The sequence below is a fragment of the Cherax quadricarinatus genome, chromosome 41 (genome assembly GCF_038502225.1).
Source record: "Cherax quadricarinatus isolate ZL_2023a chromosome 41, ASM3850222v1, whole genome shotgun sequence".
NCBI classification, from domain to species: Eukaryota; Metazoa; Arthropoda; class Malacostraca; order Decapoda; family Parastacidae; genus Cherax; species Cherax quadricarinatus.
The window spans coordinates 19,939,274-19,960,119 of record NC_091332.1 but is presented as its reverse complement, the minus strand read 5'-3'; the positions used below and the strand labels follow the sequence as shown (position 1 = coordinate 19,960,119).

At 40.6% G+C, this 20,846-nt stretch overlaps 1 protein-coding gene across 2 annotated transcripts in view; it reads left to right on the top strand.

The window, feature by feature from the left end:
- Positions 1-20,846, top strand: part of LOC128695982 (cytochrome P450 4c3-like) — a 106,731-nt gene that overhangs the window by 6,229 nt on the left and 79,656 nt on the right. Inside the window, exons 2-3 of one of the 2 annotated variants that reach the window (XM_070093055.1) lie at positions 371-452; positions 17,030-17,136. In XM_070093055.1, the coding sequence (XP_069949156.1) occupies positions 371-452; positions 17,030-17,136 (189 nt within the window). The remainder of the gene's footprint in view (positions 1-370; positions 453-17,029; positions 17,137-20,846) is intronic. The other variant, XM_070093054.1, reaches the window with a different exon arrangement.

The following is a 20,846-nucleotide window of genomic DNA, read 5'->3' as shown; positions in this document are numbered from 1 at the left end:
TACCTCTCTTGTCCCGTCCCTGTCTGCTGGCCTATATATACTCCCTCTTCTCCTTTTTGTTAGTGTGACTTTGTAAATGGTCCAAGTCGGACCGAAACGTCATCATAAGCTCCTCTCTTCTATGTGCAGATTATTTATGTATTGATCCAGCCACGGTATTGTGCCTATATTTGTTATTTATTGACGATTTAATGCGTGTCTTGGCATCTTGTGTAACTTATCACAGTTAATGCGGCACAAAACCTCAACACGAAATGTCTATCTGTGGTCTTCTCTCATCATTTTTACACAAAAATTCTTCAAGCGTTGAATTAACGTACCTGTATTATAAATTTTATGTTTCTGTTCTCTTATTATTTTATTTAAACAGATTTGGCTGATAGAGCAGATCCCAGGACCGAAGGCACTTCCTATACTCGGCAATGCACTTGAAGTCACTGTTGAGCCTCGAGGTAAGTTGACGCTCTGGGGGCTAAGTTTGCTCTAGATATTTTAGTAGTTGCACATTGCTGTTTCTTAATTATAGTGCGTAATTCTGTCATTTATTGTTTGGGTACTTTTGTTTTATATTAAATAATCGCACTTTTTATTAGTAAAAAATGAGCAAAATACAGTTCTAGCTGTATATACTAAATATTATTGCAAATGGTTTCATATAATGGTTAAAATAAACATCATATAAATATAATCTACGATGTATAGATTTATAAAGTTCATTAGATCTTATCCTATAATATTTTTTTTGTACTGTTAAGCGTTAAATCTTGGACAACATATTCCTGTAAAAGAAGCAAGAACTTCTGGGAAAGATGTGAAGAAAAACGGCCCTTAAATTTCGTGTAACGTTTAGAAATGATGTTTCAGTCCACTGAGGACCACTGTAGTGTTTCTTGGTATAATAATGCTTTAGGAATGACCAAAACGTCAAGTTTCATCTCCAGTTAGAGGTTGACTATGTAGTGTTGCAGCCACGATACTGTAACTTGTATTCCTCACATAACATTTTACTTATGTGACACTGAAATGTGTTGTATTGTGGTTCTGTCTACATCCTACTTTACTCTCCTAACATTTCTTAACATTTACATCCTCCCCCCTTCCCAACCCTGTAGAAGTAGGGAAAGGAATAATAATAATAATGGAAGAATTGTAGTGTATTTCACCAGTGTCACAAAGTACAGTACTAACAGTGTACAAAGGGCAAAATTATTTTACACTTATGAGAGATTAATCGTCTTCATTGAGTTAGGTAAGAAATTAATGCTCAAATCTTTGGTTTAAGAGTTGAAATAAAGTAGTACTTAAGTAAATTAAAAATAAATCCCGAGGCTTTATTTTGTGGAAATGTTAATAATAATTATGACAATAATTATGGCAATACTACTGCTACTACTGCTACTACTATTACTACTACTGATACTGCTAGTACTTTTAATACTACTGCTACTACTACTACTACTACTACTAATAATAATACTGCTACAGCTATTACTACTACTACTGCTGCTACTACTACTACTATTACTACTAATAATCAAAATAATACTAATTAATGGTATAATACAATATATACACAGATACATAGTACTTAACACACACTTTACACAGAAAAAACAAGCTTAGTGATTCAAAAATGAAACTGCAGCTTTTAAATTTGAGAAATATAACAGCGCCAAGTTAAGGAAGTTAATAACTTTACAGGTTCATCCTTATACTATTAAAAAATTATAAAAAAAGTGAACATGTATTACGTTTCACAGAAAGTTTACTCGCATAATATAGCCATTGTTAGTTAATATATAAATACTTATAAACATTTGTATTTAAATGCAATACGATGATGGTGTTGGTGGGTGCTAATTTTATTATTCTTTTCTATGTACAACATTCTCTCTCTCTCTCTCTCTCTCTCTCTCTCTTCCACTGAGCGCACCCTTCCGGTTTAGGCCTTCCACTGAGCGCACCCTTCCGGTCTAGGACCTTCTTCTGAGGCATCCCCTTTTCACACCTAGGTGTTACTTCCGGTTTGACCTTGACCTCGCCCTCGAGACTACCTCACCCTTGACCCCCCCAACCATTACCCCCGCCCACGACCCCCCTTCGCGACCCCGCTTCGCGACCCCCCGTCGAGCCGCGCGCTCGCCCGCGCGCCCGCCCGCGCGCCCGCCCGCGCCCTTCGCGACCCCCGCCCGCGCCTTCTGCTGCGCCTTCTGCAGCGTCGTCCGGATCGCCCCCGCGCCTCGAATTTTTTTCCGATTTTTTTCGAATTTTTTTTGAATTTCATTTTCTTGTGCTCTCCATCTCCTCGGATCAAATTTTTGAGGTTCCCCCTCTCACTTTCACCTCCATCCCAAAATTTCTCGAAATCAAAGTCTCCATCTCCTCGGATCAAGTTTTTTTTGGATCCCCCCTATGGGGTTTTCGAAATTCTTATGATCTCCTTGGATTACCCCCTCCCACTTTCACCCCCAACCCCAAAAATTTCTCGAAATCAAAGTCTCCAATTCCTCGGATCAAATTTTTCTCGAAATCAAAGTCTCCATCTCCTTGGATCAAGGGTTTTGAATTTCTCCAATTCCTTGGATCAAATTTTTGGGTACCCCTCCTTTCACCCCAAATTTTCTCGATAATACCATGACTCCATCTCCTCGGATCAAGTTTTTTGGATTCCCCCCTATGGGGTTTTCGAAATTCCCCCTCCGACTTTCACCCCCCAACCCCCAAAATTTCTCAATATTACCAAGTTTTTGGATTCCCCCCTCTGGGGGTAAGCATGCTTACTACAGGTCTAAACAAGTCAAATGAACTAAGAAGGGTGTTTACTCGGCGGTCAGTGACGTCACACATACAAGCTGAATCTTGTCGACCCTTTTAGTTCATTAAAGTTAATAAGGGGACATAGTAGTGACGTCACGTGATGACCGCGCACACAGGCTGAATCTTGTCGATCCTTTTAGTTCATTAAAGTTAATAAGGGGATATAGTACCTACATCATAGGGAAAACATTTTCACTCTTAACCCCAATTTTTTCTCGTTTTAACCCTTTTAGTTCATTAAAGTTAATAAGGGGACACAGTACATCAGAAAGTCACCACATCGCTTACATCCACTTTCGTTAAATTCACTACTCACAATTTTACATATTACGAAGTTAAATACGCACTTTTACTTTGAACATCTTCAAAACACTCTCATAAATCATTTGAATACTCACAAAAATACCTTTATACATTTCCAAACAACACTGAAATACTCCAAAAACATCATTCGAACACCCCCAAAATCACCTCTGAATACTCTCAGAACACCTTCAAAACACTCTCATAAATCATTTGAATACTCACATAAACACCTTTGAACATTTCCAAACAACACTGAAACACTTCCAAAACACTATTTGAGTACTCCCAAATAAGATTTGACATCTCTAATTTATCTGCACTTACACATTTCATTAAATTACAACTCATCCCTCAGTCTCCAGACTAGGCATTTTCTCGTTTTTACCCTTTTAGTTCATTAAAGTTATTAAGGGGACACAATACATCAGAAAAAAAGTCACAAAAACTAACTCAAACACTTTTACTTTGAACATCACCAAAACACTATCATAAATCATTTGAATACTCACATAAACACCTTTGAACACCTTCAAAACACTCTTGAACACCTTCAAAAACACCTTTGAACATTTTCAATCAACACTGAAACACTTCCAAAAACACAATTTGAGTACTCCCAATTACACCACTGAATACTACTAAAACACCGCTGAATTCAATCAAAACACCCTTCAACACCTTCAAACACCCTTGAACACCTTCAAAACACTCTTAAACACCTTCAAAAACACCTTTGATCATTTTCAATCAACACTGAAACACTTCCAAAAAACACAATTTGAGTACTCCCAATTACACCACTGAATACTACTAAAACACCGCTGAATTCAATCAAAACACCCTTCAACACCTTCAAAACACCTTTGAACACCTTCAAAAAACAACATTTGAACACACTCAAAACACCTTTGAACACCTTTGAACATTTCCAAAACACTATTTGAGTACTCCCAATTACACCACTGAATACTACTAAAACACGCTGAATTCAATCAAAACACCCTTGATCACCTTCAAAAAACAACATTTGAACACACTCAAAACACCTTTGAATAACCTCAAAACACCTTTGAACACCTTCAAAACACCCTTGAACACCTTCAAAACACCCTTGATCACCTTCAAAAAACAACATTTGAACACACTCAAAACACCTTTGAACACCTTTGAACATTTCCAAAACACTATTTGAGTACTCCCAAATAAGATTTGACATCTCTAATTTATCTGCACTTACACATTTCATTAAATTACAACTCATCCCTCAGTCTCCAGACTAGGCATTTTCTCGTTTTTACCCTTTTAGTTCATTAAAGTTATTAAGGGGACACAATACATCAGAAAAAAAGTCACAAAAACTAACTCAAACACTTTACTTTGAACATCCCCAAAACACTCTCATAAATCATTTGAATACTCACATAAACACCCTTGAACACCTTCAAAACACCTTTGAATATCGTTTTTAAACTAATTTCATCACAACCCACTTATATCATCTTTTTTTCGGTAACTCTAATTCGACTACACTACCCTCATCAATTACCAACAAATTTTACTCGTTTTAACTAATGTCATCACTGTAACCAAGATTTTCACAAAAAAACTCTATGACACCTAACACACAAGCACACACACACCCCTCAACACCCACAATTTTTTCTCGTTTTATCTAATTTCATCAGAAAGTCACAACAACAACAACCCACAAACCCACAACACCCACAACCCACAATTTTTTCTCGTTTTAGCTAATTTCATCAGAAAGTCACAACAACAACAACCCACAACACCCACAACACCCACAACCCACAACACCCCACAACCCACAATTTTTTCTCGTTTTAACTAATTTCATCAGAAAAAGGCACAACACCCACAACCCACTTCACCCACAATTTTTTCTCGTTTCAACTAATTTCATCAGAAAAGTCACAACACCCCACATCACCCACATCCCACAATTTTTTTTCTCGTTTTAACCCTTTTAGTTCATTAAAGTTAATAAGGGGACACAGTACATCAGAAAAAGTCACAAAAACAACCCACTTATATCATCTTTTTCGGTATCTCTAATTCGACTACATTACCCACAACCCTCATCAATTACCAATTTATTCACATTTTTCCCCCCCCCCTTCTTTTTACTGAATCTTAAAAGTAATACACATTCCTCCCTACAGTACTAAAATTCTAATAAAATCCTCTCCATACCCATCTCCTTGTATCCACATAAATTAATATTATACTCGCATCAACTACCCAACTATTGCGACATGTTTCAACACCCTCCATTCTTTTCCAATATATCATAACTTTTCATTTCTATAATTTCTTTTTAAAATATTCACACATTACCTTTTATTTTCAGTAAAATCTCCCCATATTTCTAATTACAACCCTCCCCATATCCCTCGCCATCACACCCATCTCCCAACACACCTCTTCAGAACACACACAAAAATCACATTTCACATCCACAAATGCATCTCAAATCCACTAAAATCACTATAATCAAGATATTCACAAAACTCTATGACCACCTAACACACACACACACACACACACACACACACACACACACACACACACACACACACACACACACACACACACACACCTAACCTATCCTAACCTAACCTACCTAACCTACCCTAACCTTAACCCAACCTAACTTAACCTAACCTAACCTAACCTTACCTAACCTTACCTAACCTAACCTAACCTAACCTAACCTAACCTAACCTAACCTAACCTAACCTAACCTAACCTAACCTAACCTAACCTAACCTAACCTAACCCAACCTTACCTAACCTAACCTATCCTAACCTAACCTAACCTAACCTTACCTAACCTTACCTAACCTATCCTAACCTACCCTAACCTAACCTTACCTAACCTAACCTAACCTAACCTAACCTAACCTAACCTAACCTAACCTAACCTAACCTAACCTAACCTAACCTAACCTAACCTAACCTAACCTAACATTACCTAACCTAACCTAACCTAACCTAACCTATCCTAACCTAACCTAACCTAACCTAACCTTACCTAACCTATCCTAACCTAACCTAACCTAACCTAACCTAACCTAACCTAAAATATATTGGAACACTTCCAAAATACATTAGAGTACTCCAGAATTACTTTGAACGACTCCATTTTTGGATATTTCCAAATTAGTTTTGAAAACTTTATCGTAAAATCGAACATTATTTTCTTGTTGGTAAACACACCCATGGTAGAAATATTTACTCGATTTCCGAATAGAAACACTTTCCTCGCTCTGAGAGACTCATTAAGCTTATATGGGCCGCCCCTTCCCCCGACGCCACTGTGTAATGCGATTCACACCCAAGGTAGAAAATCACACCTGCGTCAACACAGGTCAGACAGATGGCATGTAATGCGTTTCACACCCAAGGTAGAAAAATCACACCTGAATCAACTCACCTAACCGAACCTAACCTAACCTATCCTAGCCTAACCTAACCTAGCCTAACCTAACCTAACCTAACCTAACCTAACCTAACCTAACCTAACCTAACCTAACCTAACCTAACCTAACTTAACCTAACCTAACCTAACCTATCTTAACCTAACCTAACCTAACCTAACCGAACCTAACCTATCCTAACCTAACCTAACCTAACATACCCTAACCTAACTTATCCTAACATAACCTAACCGAACCTAACCTAACCTAACTTAACCTAACCTAACCTAACCTCACCTAACCTAGCCTAACCTAACCTATCCTAACCTAACCTAACCTAACCTAACCAAACACCATCAAACACCTCCGAATACTCCCCAAAACACTACTGATTACTACCAAATCACCACTGAATACTACCAAATCACCGTCAAAATCACCAGAAACTAAGTTTAACATCACCATCCAACTTCCTTTTTATAGAAATCCCCTCAAATCACTATATCCAAGAACCCAACCTAACCTAACCTTTCCTAACCTAACCCAACCTAACCTAACCTAACCTAACCGAACCTAACCTAACCTTACCTAACCTAACCTAACCGAACCTAACCTAACCTAACCTAACCTAGCCTAACCTAACCTAACCGAACCTATCCTAACCTAACCTAACCTAACCTAACACCATCAAACACCTCCGAATACTCCCCAAAACACTACTGATTACTACCAAATCACCACTGAATACTACCAAATCACCGTCAAAATCACCAGAAACTAAGTTTAACATCACCATCCAACTTCCTTTTTATAGAAATCCCCTCAAATCACTATAACCAAGAACCCAACCTAACCTAACCTTTCCTAGCCTAACCGAACCTAACCTAACATTACCCAACCTAACCTAGCCCAACCTAACCTATCCTAACCTAACCCAACCTAACCTAACACCATCAAACACCTCCGAATACTCCCCAAAACACTACTGATTACTACCAAATCACCTAACCTAACCTAACCGAACCGAACCTAACATTACCCAACCTAACCTAACTTATCCTAACCTAACCTAACTTATCCTAACCTAACCTAACCTAACACCATCAAACACCTCCGAATACTCCCCAAAACACTACTGATTACTACCAAATCACCTAACCTAACCTAACCTATCCTAACCTAACCTAACCTAACCTAACTTATCCTAACCTAACCTAACCTAACCTGACCTAACTTATCCTAACCTAACCTAACCTAACCTAGCCTAACCTAACCTAACCTAACCTGACCTAACTTATCCTAACCTAACCTAACCTAACCTAACTTATCCTAACCTAACCTAACCTAACCTAACACCTTCAAACACCTCCGAATACTCCCAAAACACTACTGATTACTACCAAAATCACCACTGAATACTACCAAATCACCGTCAAAATCACCAGAAACTAAGTTTATCATCACCATCCAACATCCTTTTTATAGAATGAATATTCTTACCGCATTTTATGTCACCTTCAAACACCTCCGAATACTCCCAAAACACTACTGATTACTACCAAATCACCGTCAAAATCACCAGAAACTAAGTTTAACATCACCATCCAACATCCTTTTTATAGAATGAATATACTTACCGCATTTTATGCTGCATATCGCATTTCCTCTTCCACATCATCCCTAAACATCCTTCCTTATTCATTCCGTATATCTCCTAGAGTTGTTTTAACCCCCGACGGGGGCCCATCACGACGCAGGAGCCAGAGTGTAGTAGGTGGTGTTGGAGTGGTGATGGTTGCTCTGGCTCCTAATGTCATGATGGTCCCGTCGGGGGTTAAAACAACTCTAGGAGATATACGGAATGAATAAGGAAGGATGTTTAGGGATGATGTGGAAGAGGAAATGCGATGTGCAACATAAAATGCGGTAAGAATATTCATTCTATAAAAAGGATGTTGGATGGTGATGTTAAACTTAGTTTCTGGTGATTTTGACGGTGATTTGGTAGTAATCAGTAGTGTTTTGGGAGTATTCGGAGGTGTTTGAAGGTGACATAAAATGCGGTAAGAATATTCATTCTATAAAAAGGATGTTGGATGGTGATGATAAACTTAGTTTCTGGTGATTTTGACGGTGATTTGGTAGTATTCAGTGGTGATTTTGGTAGTAATCAGTAGTGTTTTGGGAGTATTCGGAGGTGTTTGAAGGTGTTAGGTTAGGTTAGGTTAGGTTAGGATAAGTTAGGTTAGGTTAGGTTAGGTTAGGATAAGTTAGGTCAGGTTAGGTTAGGTTAGGTTAGGCTAGGTTAGGTTAGGTTAGGTTAGGATAAGTTAGGTCAGGTTAGGTTAGGTTAGGTTAGGATAAGTTAGGTTAGGTTAGGTTAGGTTAGGTTAGGATAGGTTAGGTTAGGTGATTTGGTAGTAATCAGTAGTGTTTTGGGGAGTATTCGGAGGTGTTTGATGGTGTTAGGTTAGGTTAGGTTAGGATAAGTTAGGTTAGGTTAGGATAAGTTAGGTTAGGTTGGGTAATGTTAGGTTCGGTTCGGTTAGGTTAGGTTAGGTGATTTGGTAGTAATCAGTAGTGTTTTGGGGAGTATTCGGAGGTGTTTGATGGTGTTAGGTTAGGTTGGGTTAGGTTAGGATAGGTTAGGTTGGGCTAGGTTAGGTTGGGTAATGTTAGGTTAGGTTCGGTTAGGCTAGGAAAGGTTAGGTTAGGTTGGGTTCTTGGTTATAGTGATTTGAGGGGATTTCTATAAAAAGGAAGTTGGATGGTGATGTTAAACTTAGTTTCTGGTGATTTTGACGGTGATTTGGTAGTATTCAGTGGTGATTTGGTAGTAATCAGTAGTGTTTTGGGGAGTATTCGGAGGTGTTTGATGGTGTTAGGTTAGGTTAGGTTAGGTTAGGATAGGTTCGGTTAGGTTAGGTTAGGTTAGGCTAGGTTAGGTTAGGTTCGGTTAGGTTAGGTTAGGTAAGGTTAGGTTAGGTTCGGTTAGGTTAGGTTAGGTTAGGTTGGGTTAGGTTAGGAAAGGTTAGGTTAGGTTGGGTTCTTGGATATAGTGATTTGAGGGGATTTCTATAAAAAGGAAGTTGGATGGTGATGTTAAACTTAGTTTCTGGTGATTTTGACGGTGATTTGGTAGTATTCAGTGGTGATTTGGTAGTAATCAGTAGTGTTTTGGGGAGTATTCGGAGGTGTTTGATGGTGTTTGGTTAGGTTAGGTTAGGTTAGGTTAGGATAGGTTAGGTTAGGCTAGGTTAGGTGAGGTTAGGTTAGGTTAGGTTAAGTTAGGTTAGGTTAGGTTAGGTTCAGTTAGGTTATGTAAGGATAAGTTAGGTTAGGGTATGTTAGGTTAGGTTAGGTTAGGATAGGTTAGTAGGTTAGGTGGTTAGGTTAGGTTAGGTTAGGCTAGGTTAGGTGAGGTTAGGTTAGGTTAGGGTATGTTAGGTTAGGTTAGGCTAGGATAGGTTAGGTTAGGTTCGGTTAGGTGAGTTGATTCAGGTGTGATTTTTCTACCTTGGGTGTGAAACGCATTACATGCCATCTGTCTGACCTGTGTTGACGCAGGTGTGATTTTCTACCTTGGGTGTGAATCGCATTACACAGTGGCGTCGGGGGAAGGGGCGGCCCATATAAGCTTAATGAGTCTCTCAGAGCGAGGAAAGTGTTTCTATTCGGAAATCGAGTAAATATTTCTACCATGGGTGTGTTTACCAACAAGAAAATAATGTTCGATTTTACGATAAAGTTTTCAAAACTAATTTGGAAATATCCAAAAATGGAGTCGTTCAAAGTAATTCTGGAGTACTCTAATGTATTTTGGAAGTGTTCCAATATATTTTAGGTTAGGTTAGGTTAGGTTAGGTTAGGTTAGGTTAGGATAGGTTAGGTAAGGTTAGGTTAGGTTAGGTTAGGTTAGGTTAGGATAGGTTAGGTTAGGTAAGGTTAGGTTAGGTTAGGTTAGGTTAGGTTAGGTTAGGTTAGGTTAGGTTAGGTTAGGTTAGGATAAGTTAGGTTAGGTTAGGTTAGGTTAGGTTAGGTTAGGTTAGGTTAGGTTAGGTTAGGGTAGGTAAGGTAAGGTAATTAAAGGTAAGGTTAGGTTAGGTTAGGTTAGGTTAGGTTAGGTTAGGTTAGGTTAGGTTAGGTTGGGGTAGGTTAGGTTAGGTTAGGTTATGGTAGATTAGGTTAGGTTAGGTTAGGTTAGGTTAGGTTAGGGCATATTAGGTTAGGTAAGGTTAGGGAAGGTTAGGTTAGGGTAGCTTAGGGTAGGTTAGGTTAGGTTAAGGTATGTTAGGGTAGGTTAGGTTAGGTTAGGTAAGGTTAGGGTAGTGTGGTGTAGTGTGTGTGTGTGTGTGTGTGTGTGTGTGTGTGTGTGTGTGTGTGTTAGGTGGTCATAGAGTTTTGTGAATATCTTGATTATAGTGATTTTAGTGGATTTGAGATGCATTTGTGGATGTGAAATGTGATTTTTGTGTGTGTTCTGAAGAGGTGTGTTGGGAGATGGGTGTGATGGCGAGGGATATGGGGAGGGTTGTAATTAGAAATATGGGGAGATTTTACTGAAAATAAAAGGTAATGTGTGAATATTTTAAAAAGAAATTATAGAAATGAAAAGTTATGATATATTGGAAAAGAATGGAGGGTGTTGAAACATGTCGCAATAGTTGGGTAGTTGATGCGAGTATAATATTAATTTATGTGGATACAAGGAGATGGGTATGGAGAGGATTTTATTAGAATTTTAGTACTGTAGGGAGGAATGTGTATTACTTTTAAGATTCAGTAAAAAGAAGGGGGGGGGGAAATGTGAATAAATTGGTAATTGATGAGGGTTGTGGGTAATGTAGTCGAATTAGAGATACCGAAAAAGATGATATAAGTGGGTTGTTTTTGTGACTTTTTCTGATGTACTGTGTCCCCTTATTAACTTTAATGAACTAAAAGGGTTAAAACGAGAAAAAAAATTGTGGGATGTGGGTGATGTGGGGTGTTGTGACTTTTCTGATGAAATTAGTTGAAACGAGAAAAAAATTGTGGGTGAAGTGGGTTGTGGGTGTTGGGCCTTTTTCTGATGAAATTAGTTAAAACGAGAAAAAATTGTGGGTTGTGGGGTGTTGTGGGTTGTGGGTGTTGTGGGTGTTGTGGGTTGTTGTTGTTGTGACTTTCTGATGAAATTAGCTAAAACGAGAAAAATTGTGGGTTGTGGGTGTTGTGGGTTTGTGGGTTGTTGTTGTTGTGACTTTCTGATGAAATTAGATAAAACGAGAAAAAATTGTGGGTGTTGTGGGGTGTGTGTGTGCGTGTGTGTTAGGTGTCATAGAGTTTTTTTGTGAAAATCTTGGTTACAGTGATGACATTAGTTAAAACGAGTAAAATTTGTTGGTAATTGATGAGGGTAGTGTAGTCGAATTAGAGTTACCGAAAAAAAGATGATATAAGTGGGTTGTGATGAAATTAGTTTAAAAACGATATTCAAAGGTGTTTTGAAGGTGTTCAAGGGTGTTTATGTGAGTATTCAAATGATTATGAGAGTGTTTTGGGGATGTTCAAAGTAAAGTGTTTGAGTTAGTTTTTGTGACTTTTTTTCTGATGTATTGTGTCCCCTTAATAACTTTAATGAACTAAAAGGGTAAAAACGAGAAAATGCCTAGTCTGGAGACTGAGGGATGAGTTGTAATTTAATGAAATGTGTAAGTGCAGATAAATTAGAGATGTCAAATCTTATTTGGGAGTACTCAAATAGTGTTTTGGAAGTGTTTCAGTGTTGTTTGGAAATGTTCAAAGGTGTTTATGTGAGTATTCAAATGATTTATGAGAGTGTTTTGAAGGTGTTCTGAGAGTATTCAGAGGTGATTTTGGGGGTGTTCGAATGATGTTTTTGGAGTATTTCAGTGTTGTTTGGAAATGTATAAAGGTATTTTTGTGAGTATTCAAATGATTTATGAGAGTGTTTTGAAGATGTTCAAAGTAAAAGTGCGTATTTAACTTCGTAATATGTAAAATTGTGAGTAGTGAATTTAACGAAAGTGGATGTAAGCGATGTGGTGACTTTCTGATGTACTGTGTCCCCTTATTAACTTTAATGAACTAAAAGGGTTAAAACGAGAAAAATGAGTGAAAATTGTGAGGTGTTGGTTGGAGTGTGAGGGTTTGGGAGGGTGGGGAAGGTTACTTCGTGGGGAGTGACCTGAGATGAAATAGTTAAAAAATTGTGTTGTAAAGAAATATTGATGTAGAAAAAATGTGACTTTCTGATGTACTGTGTCCCCTTATTAACTTTAATGAACTAAAAGGATCGACAAGATTCAGCCTGTGTGCGCGGTCATCACGTGACGTCACTACTATGTCCCCTTATTAACTTTAATGAACTAAAAGGGTCGACAAGATTCAGCTTGTATGTGTGACGTCACTGACCGCCGAGTAAACACCCTTCTTAGTTCATTTGACTTGTTTAGACCTGTAGTAAGCATGCTTACCCCCAGAGGGGGGAATCCAAAAACTTGGTAATATTGAGAAATTTTGGGGGTTGGGGAGAAAGTCGGTGGGGGGAAAAAAACTTTCGAAATGGAGAATTTCGAAAACCCATAGGGGGGAATCCAAAAAACTTGATCCGAGGAGATGGAGTCATGGTATTATCGAGAAAATTTGGGGTGAAAGGAGGGGTACCCAAAAATTTGATCCAAGGAATTGGAGAAATTCAAAACCCTTGATCCAAGGAGATGGAGACTTTGATTTCGAGAAAAATTTGATCCGAGGAATTGGAGAATTTGATTTCGAGAAATTTTTGGGGATGGGGGTGAAAGTGGGAGGGGGCAATCCAAGGAGATCATAAGAATTTCGAAACCCCCATAGGGGGGAATCCAAAAACTTGATCCGAGGAGATGGAGACTTTGATTTCGAGAAATTTTGGGATTGGGGTGAAAGTCGGAGGGGGGACCTTAAAAACTTGATCCGAGGAGATGGAGAGCACAAGAAAATGAAATTCAAAAAAAATTCGAAAAAAATCGGAAAAAAATTCGAGGCGCGGGGGCGATCCGGACGACGCTGCAGAAGGCGCAGCAGAAGGCGCGGGCTGGGGTCGCGAAGGGCACGGTCGGACGCGCGGGCGGGCGCGCGGGGGTCGCGGGCGCGCGGGTGGGCGCGCGGCGCGACGGGGGGGTCGCGAAGGGGGGGTCGCGAAGGGGGGTCGTGGGCGGGGGTATTGGTTGGGGGGGTCAAGGGTGAGGTAGTCTCGAGGGCGAGGTCAAGGTCAAACCGGAAGTAACACCTAGGTGTGAAAAGGGTACCGATGGCTTCAGCAGGAAAACACGCTTGGTACTGAAAGCTTCAGCAGGAAGACACACTTGGTACCGAAAGCTTCAGCAGGAAGACACACTTGTATCGAGGCTTCAGCAGGAAGACACACTTGGTACCTAGAGCTTCAGCAGAAAGATACACTTGGTACCGAGAGCTTTAGCAGGAAGACACACTTGGTACCGAGGGCTTCAGCAGGAAGACACACTTGGTACCGATAACTTCAGCAAAAAGACACACTTGGTACCGAGGGCTTCAGCAGGAAGACACACTTGGTACCGAGAGCTTCAGCAGGAAGACACACTTGGTACCGAGAGCTTCAGCAGAATGATACACTTGGTACTGAGGGCTTCAGCAGGACGACACTTGGTACTGAAAGCTTCAGCAGGAAGACACACTTGGTACCGAGAGCTTTAGCAGGAAGACACACTTGGTACCGAGAGCTTCAGCAGGAAGACACACTTGGTACCGAAAGCTTCAGCAGGAAGACACACTTGGTGCCGAGAGCTTCAGCAGGAAGACACACTTGGTACCAAGAGCTTCAGCAGGAAGACACACTCGGTACCGAGGGCTTCAGCAGGAAGACACACTTGGTACCGAGGGCTTCAGCAGGAAGACACAATTGATACCGAGAGCTTCATCAGGAAGACACACTTGGTACCAAGAGCTTCAGCAGGAAGACACACTTGGTACCAAGAGCTTCAGCAGGAAGACACACTTGGTACCGAGGGCTTCAGCAGGAAGACACACTTGGTACCAAGAGCTTCAGCAGGAAGACACACTTGGTACCAAGAGCTTCAGCAGGAAGACACACTTGGTACCGATAACTTCAGCAAAAAGACACACTTGGTACCGAGGGCTTCAGCAGGAAGACACACTTGATGCCGAGGCTTCAGCAGGAATACACACTTGGTACCGAGAGCTTCAGCAGAAAGATACACTTGGTACTGAGGGCTTCAGCAGGAAGACACGCTTGGTACCGAAAGCTTCAGCAGGAAGGCACACTTGGAACCGAGAGCTTTAGCAGGAAGACACACTTGGTACCGAGAGCTTCAGCAGGAAGACACACTTGGTGCCGAGAGCTTCAGCAGGAAGACACACTTGGTACCGAGGGCTTCAGCAGGAAGACACACTTGGTACCGAGAGCTTCAGCAGGAAGACACACTTGGTACCGAGAGCTTCAGCAGGAAGACACACTTGGTACCGAGGGCTTCAGCAGGAAGACACTTGGTACCGATGGCTTCAGCAGGAAAACACGGTTGGTACCGAAAGCTTCAGCAGGAAGACACACTTGGTACCAAGAGCTTCAGCAGGAAGACACACTTGGTACCGAGGGCTTCAGCAGGAAGACACACTTTGTACCGAGGGCTTCATCAGGAAGACACACTTGGTACCAAGAGCTTCAGCAGGAAGACACACTTGGTACCAAGAGCTTCAGCAGGAAGACACACTTGGTACCGAGGGCTTCAGCAGGAAGACACACTTGGTACCAAGAGCTTCAGCAGGAAGACACACTTGGTACCAAGAGCTTCAGCAGGAAGACACACTTGGTACCGAGGGCTTCAGCAGGAAGACACACTTGGTACCAAGAGCTTCAGCTGGAAGACACACTTGGTACCGAGGGCTTCAGCAGGAAGACACACTTTGTACCGAGGCTTCAGTATGAAGACACACTTGGTACCGAGGCTTCTGCAGGAAGACACACTTGGTACCGAGGCCTTCAGCAGGAAGACACATCTGATACCGAGAGCTTCAGCAGGAAGACACACTTGGTACCAAGAGCTTCAGCAGGAAGACACACTTGGTACCGAGGCCTTCAGCAGGAAGACACATCTGATACCGAGAGCTTCAGCAGGAAGACACACTTGGTACCAAGAGCTTCAGCAGGAAGACACACTTGGTACCGAGGGCTTCAGCAGAAAGACACACTTTGTACCGAGGGCTTCAGGAGTAAAACACACTTGGTACCGAGGGCTTCAGCAGGAAGACACACTTGGTACCGAGAACTTCAGCAAAAAGACACACTTGGTACCGAGAGCTTCAGCAGGAAAACACACTTGGTACCGAGGGCTTCAGCAGGAAGACACACTTGGTACCGAGGCTTCAGCAGGAAGACACACTTGGTACCGAGGCTTCAGCAGGAAGACACACTTGGTACCGAGGCTTCAGCAGGAAGACACACTTGGTACCGAGAGGTTAAGCAGGAAGATTGTGCCTCAGGTTTACTGGAATTTTGATAAATAATTTCTTGTTGACTCTCCTGTGTTGTAGTTTGACGGATTTGTGATTCCTTCAATTTTTATGTGACCTAATGGACTTCTTGAAGAAACTTCTACTGTTTACATTGTCCAACTTCATCTGTAGTTTTTTTTGACTCACAGTTCTATAATTTTCAAAACATGCGTGTGATTATATGAATCAATGACAATTGATCAGCTCTATAATACAATAAGCCCTTATTTATCCTTACAGTAACTGTTTTGTATGGATTGATAAGTGGAAACTCTGGTTTATTATAGAGCATTTACTGCCCTTACTTAGTTGCCATTTAACCGAAACACCTTAAGTAAACTGAGGACGACCCTCAGGAAGCACTGGGGAGGTTGTCGGGTAGAACTGGGAGGTTGTCGGGTAGAACTGGGGAGGTTATCGAGTGGCACCGGAGAGGTCAGCTAGACTCGCCTTGCTCCAGGTAAAACAAAACTAGATTTGCAAAATTTTAGTTATAATTCAGAAGCTTTACTTAATCTTTCTAAAACTCCTTTTAAATAATGTTGCAAAATTTACCTTATCTGCCAAAGAGTTTACGTAACTATAAGTAATTATTTTTCTTAGGAGTTGATTAAATTTTGTAGTGATTTCTGAAAGGACTTAAACTGCCCTTGTTGACTATTAGGAGAAAGACAAGATAACCATACATAAGGAACCGTCATAAAATTTGCAAAGTGTTCAGTGTCAGAAAAATAGAAAAAACAAAACAGTTGAACAACCTGCACATTTTGGGCCTCTTTTCGTTAAATCTAATCTGCTTCTTATTTCCCAAAAGCTATATGACCCACTAAGTTTTAGCCCCTTTCCCCATGAATGTAAAAATTATAACGATATTAACTGGATTCAGTTATTAATGTTTAGGCGTGACAAGACTAGATCAGTCTTGGTAACAGTTGTTTCAGAGGTTTTTCAGATTATAACTGGAGCAACTTCCGTCTTACGTGGCGTGTGGAGAGTGTGGCTAGGTACCCGCCCCATGATACTAGCCAGCCAGTGTCAGCATGCTGAGGTATTGCTAATACTCTGCTCAAATGTTCCTAACTGGCATGGCTGTTTGTGCTCTCTTGCTTGCTGTCGTAGTCCGTGCTTCATTTGTGTCAGTACAGTGTTGTGTCAATTATCAGGCAAATTGTAAGAATGCATCTATACAGTATTTGCACTTTATTTACATTAGCATCTGATGAAATTCGTATATCTTGATATAAACATACAGATGTAGTTGGACATATACGTATACAATACTGCAATGATGAGTTAAACACATGTCCAACATCTGGGGTATCTTTACTGCAGATGTTTCGCCATCCAGTGGCTTTATCAATATAAATTCAAGGACAAAATTGGAAGATAGTATAACTATATATAGTCCCTCAGTCTTGGAGTTGGTCGTCTCACGACTACGGTGCTCTTCGTGAAGAGTCTCACGACCACGGTGCTCTTCGTGAAGAGTGTCACGACCACGGTGCTCTTCGTGAAGAGTCTCACGACCACGGTGCTCTTCGTGAAGAGTCTCACGACCACGGTGCTCTTCGTGAAGAGTCTCATTACAACGGTGCTCTTCGGGAAGAGTCTCACGACCACGTTGCTCTTCGTGAAGAGTCTCAGGACTACGGTGCTCTTCGTGAAGTTTCACAAGCACGGTGGTCTTCGTGAAGAGTCCCACGACCACGGTGTTCTTCCTGAAGAGTCCCACGACCACGGTGTTCTTCCTGAAGAGTCTCACGACCACGGTGCTTTTTGTGAAGAGTCCCACGACCACGGTGTTCTTCCTGAAGAGTCTCACGACCACGGTGTTCCTTCTGAAGAGTCTCACGACTACGGTGCTCTTCGTGAAGAGTCCCACGACCACGGTGTTCTTCCTGAAGAGTCTCACGACCACGGTGCTCTTCGTGAAGAGTCTCACGACCACGGTGCTCTTCGTGAAGAGTCTCATGACTACGGTGCTCTTCGTGAAGAGTCTCACGGCTACGGTGCTCTTCACCAACACCAAGACTGAGGGACTAATTGCCTCATCTTTTATGTATCTTCCAATTTTGTCCTTGAATTTGTACTGATAAAGCCACTGGATGGCGAAAAGTCTACAAGATACCCAGATGTTGTATATGTGTCTAATTCTTCATCAAACGTGCAAATACATATTTTTATTTTTTTATTATCACACTGGCCGATTCCCACCAAGGCAGGGTGGCCCGAAAAAGAAAAACTTTCACCATCATTCACTCCATCACTGTCTTGCCAGAAGGGTGCTTTACACTACAGTTTTTAAACTGCAACATTAACACCCCTCCTTCATATATACTTCATATAATTTTTGTATGGTATATACTTTGTTTCAGTTACTTATTCATCTATTTTAACACTGAGGCTTCAGAGGAGAAAAAGCATTTTCATCAATATAGAAAAGAAAACTGTTAAATATATTGAAAAAAGTGTTAAATTTTCCAACCATCACATAAATGGATAAATTGTTGTGTTTACCAAGTCAAAATAAATCAGACTGTACTCACGTCTCTCTCCTCCAGTTTAAATAACAAAATTTAATAATGCAAAAATCCTAGATAGATAAGGCAAATGAAAATATTTTACATTATTTACGTTCTAGAAAAATTGTGTTATGTTGTTATGATAGTTTTATGTCATAATTAAAACAAAAATAGCTTATGTGAGTTTTGGTATAACAGGTTCGGTCTTCTCCTGTATCGTGAAGTAAGCCTGCGGTATGTCTTTAGCCTGGTTGGGAAGTGACTGAATGGAGGAGTCCTTCAACAAAGGCTTGGTGCAAAACTGCTCCAAGTAATCTGTTAGCCTTATTGTGCACACTTTGTCTCCTTCACAATCTGAGTGATCAAGCTCTAAATCACCTAGTTTATATCTACGAGGGTTATTTTAATTCCAAAGGATTAGGACTTTATACTTGTCCTCAGTGAACTGAATCTAAAAACATAAGAATGGAGGAACACTTCGGAAGGTCTACTGGTCCATACAAGACAAGTCCTTGCCAGAACCACCTATTTCCAACCACCCACTTGTCCAACCTTGACCCAAAGCTTTCCAATTTTAAAACACTTTTTTTTTTTTCATTTTTCTCTTGTCCGATTTCCTTCATTTTTGGTGTCCACAAAGAAGTGTTCACTCTATTTTTTTTTGTAAAAAAATGTCAATAAGATCGCCCAAACAACAACTTCAAAAAAAAAAAAAAAAGATTTACTGAAAATGATATTTGGCAGCAAGTTAGGCCTATATGTCACTACGCAGATGATTGGAACAATCTCCCGAGTACCCTTATAGAAGCCAAGACGTGTAGTTTTAAAAATGGGTTAGATAAATACATGAGTGGGTGTGGGTGGTTGTGAGTTAGACCTGACTAGCTAGTGCCACTGGGTCAGATGCCGTGCTCCTTCCTTAAGCTGATATGACTTGACTGGGTGGGCAGTTGGTCTAAGCCGGGAGTTGACATGGACCTGCCACGCATGGGCCAACAGGCCTGCTGCAGTGTTCCTTCTTTCTTATGTTCTTATATTTTTACGTAAGGTTGTTTGGGGACCGAGAGAACAATGTTAATAAGTAATTTACATGGTTTACTTACCTGTAAATATCTTATCTTTATTTCACAATAAAATAAAGTCGGTAAGTTTTTTGACTGTTGCCAGATATCTGTCCTTTACTTCCACCCAAATACCAAACAATTTGGAATATTTCCAAAAGTAAATCAATAGCATAGTGTATAGTGAAATACGTCAATAACTTCTGTGATATTCGCCTGGAAAGCGGACCGGCCTCCCACCTCGGAATAATTTTTTTTTCCATGAAAATCGCGTTTGTTTCTGTTTTCCTTAAGAAACTAGTGAACTAGTGCAGTTAGCCTCTCCAAACCTCCGTTTTTTCTTACTCAAGGCCTAAGAACACGTTATAGGAAGGAGGGGAAATTATTTTATATGCGATAGGGCTGGTGAAGCTAAGATAAGATTTCGTTCGGATTTTTAACCCCGGAGGGTTAGCCACCCAGAATAACCCAAGAAAGTTAGTGCGTCATCGAGGACTGTCTAACTTATTTCTGGTGGCCTGGTGGCTAACGCTGTCGCTTCACACGGCGAGGGCCTGGGTTAGATTCCCAGCCAGAGTAGAAACATTGGGCGTGTTTCTTTCCACCTGTTGTCTATGTTCCCCATCACTAAAATGGGTACCTGGGTGTCAGTCGACTGGTGTGGGTCGCATCCTGGAACATTAACCTAATTTGCCAGACATGCAGAGCATAACAAGGGGCTTTCTATGTAGTAGTATGTCATTGTTGTCAGCTAGGACTGTATACCATGTACATGTACTTAATAAAGATATTATTATTGGTGTCCTCAATCTTGTCCCCCAGCATGCGACCCACACCAGTCGACTAACACCCAGGTACCTATTTTCTTCTAGGCGAACAGGACAACAGGTGTAAGGAAACGTGTCGAAATGTTTCCACCTGTCGGGAATCGAACCCGGGCCCTCCATGTGTGAAGCGGCACCTTTAGCCACCAGGCCACTGACACTTGCTATATTATGGCCTATTTTAGTCATTCTAGAGTATGTAACATGTTTCTACATTATGTATATTGTTTATTATGTCATTTTAGATCAATTGTGATAGATAAATAAGCCATAGAGTTGATATTAGCGTTATATTGAAAGTATTTTCTTCTGTCTCTCCAGAGCGAGAATTCTGCTGACGTAATCTAATGT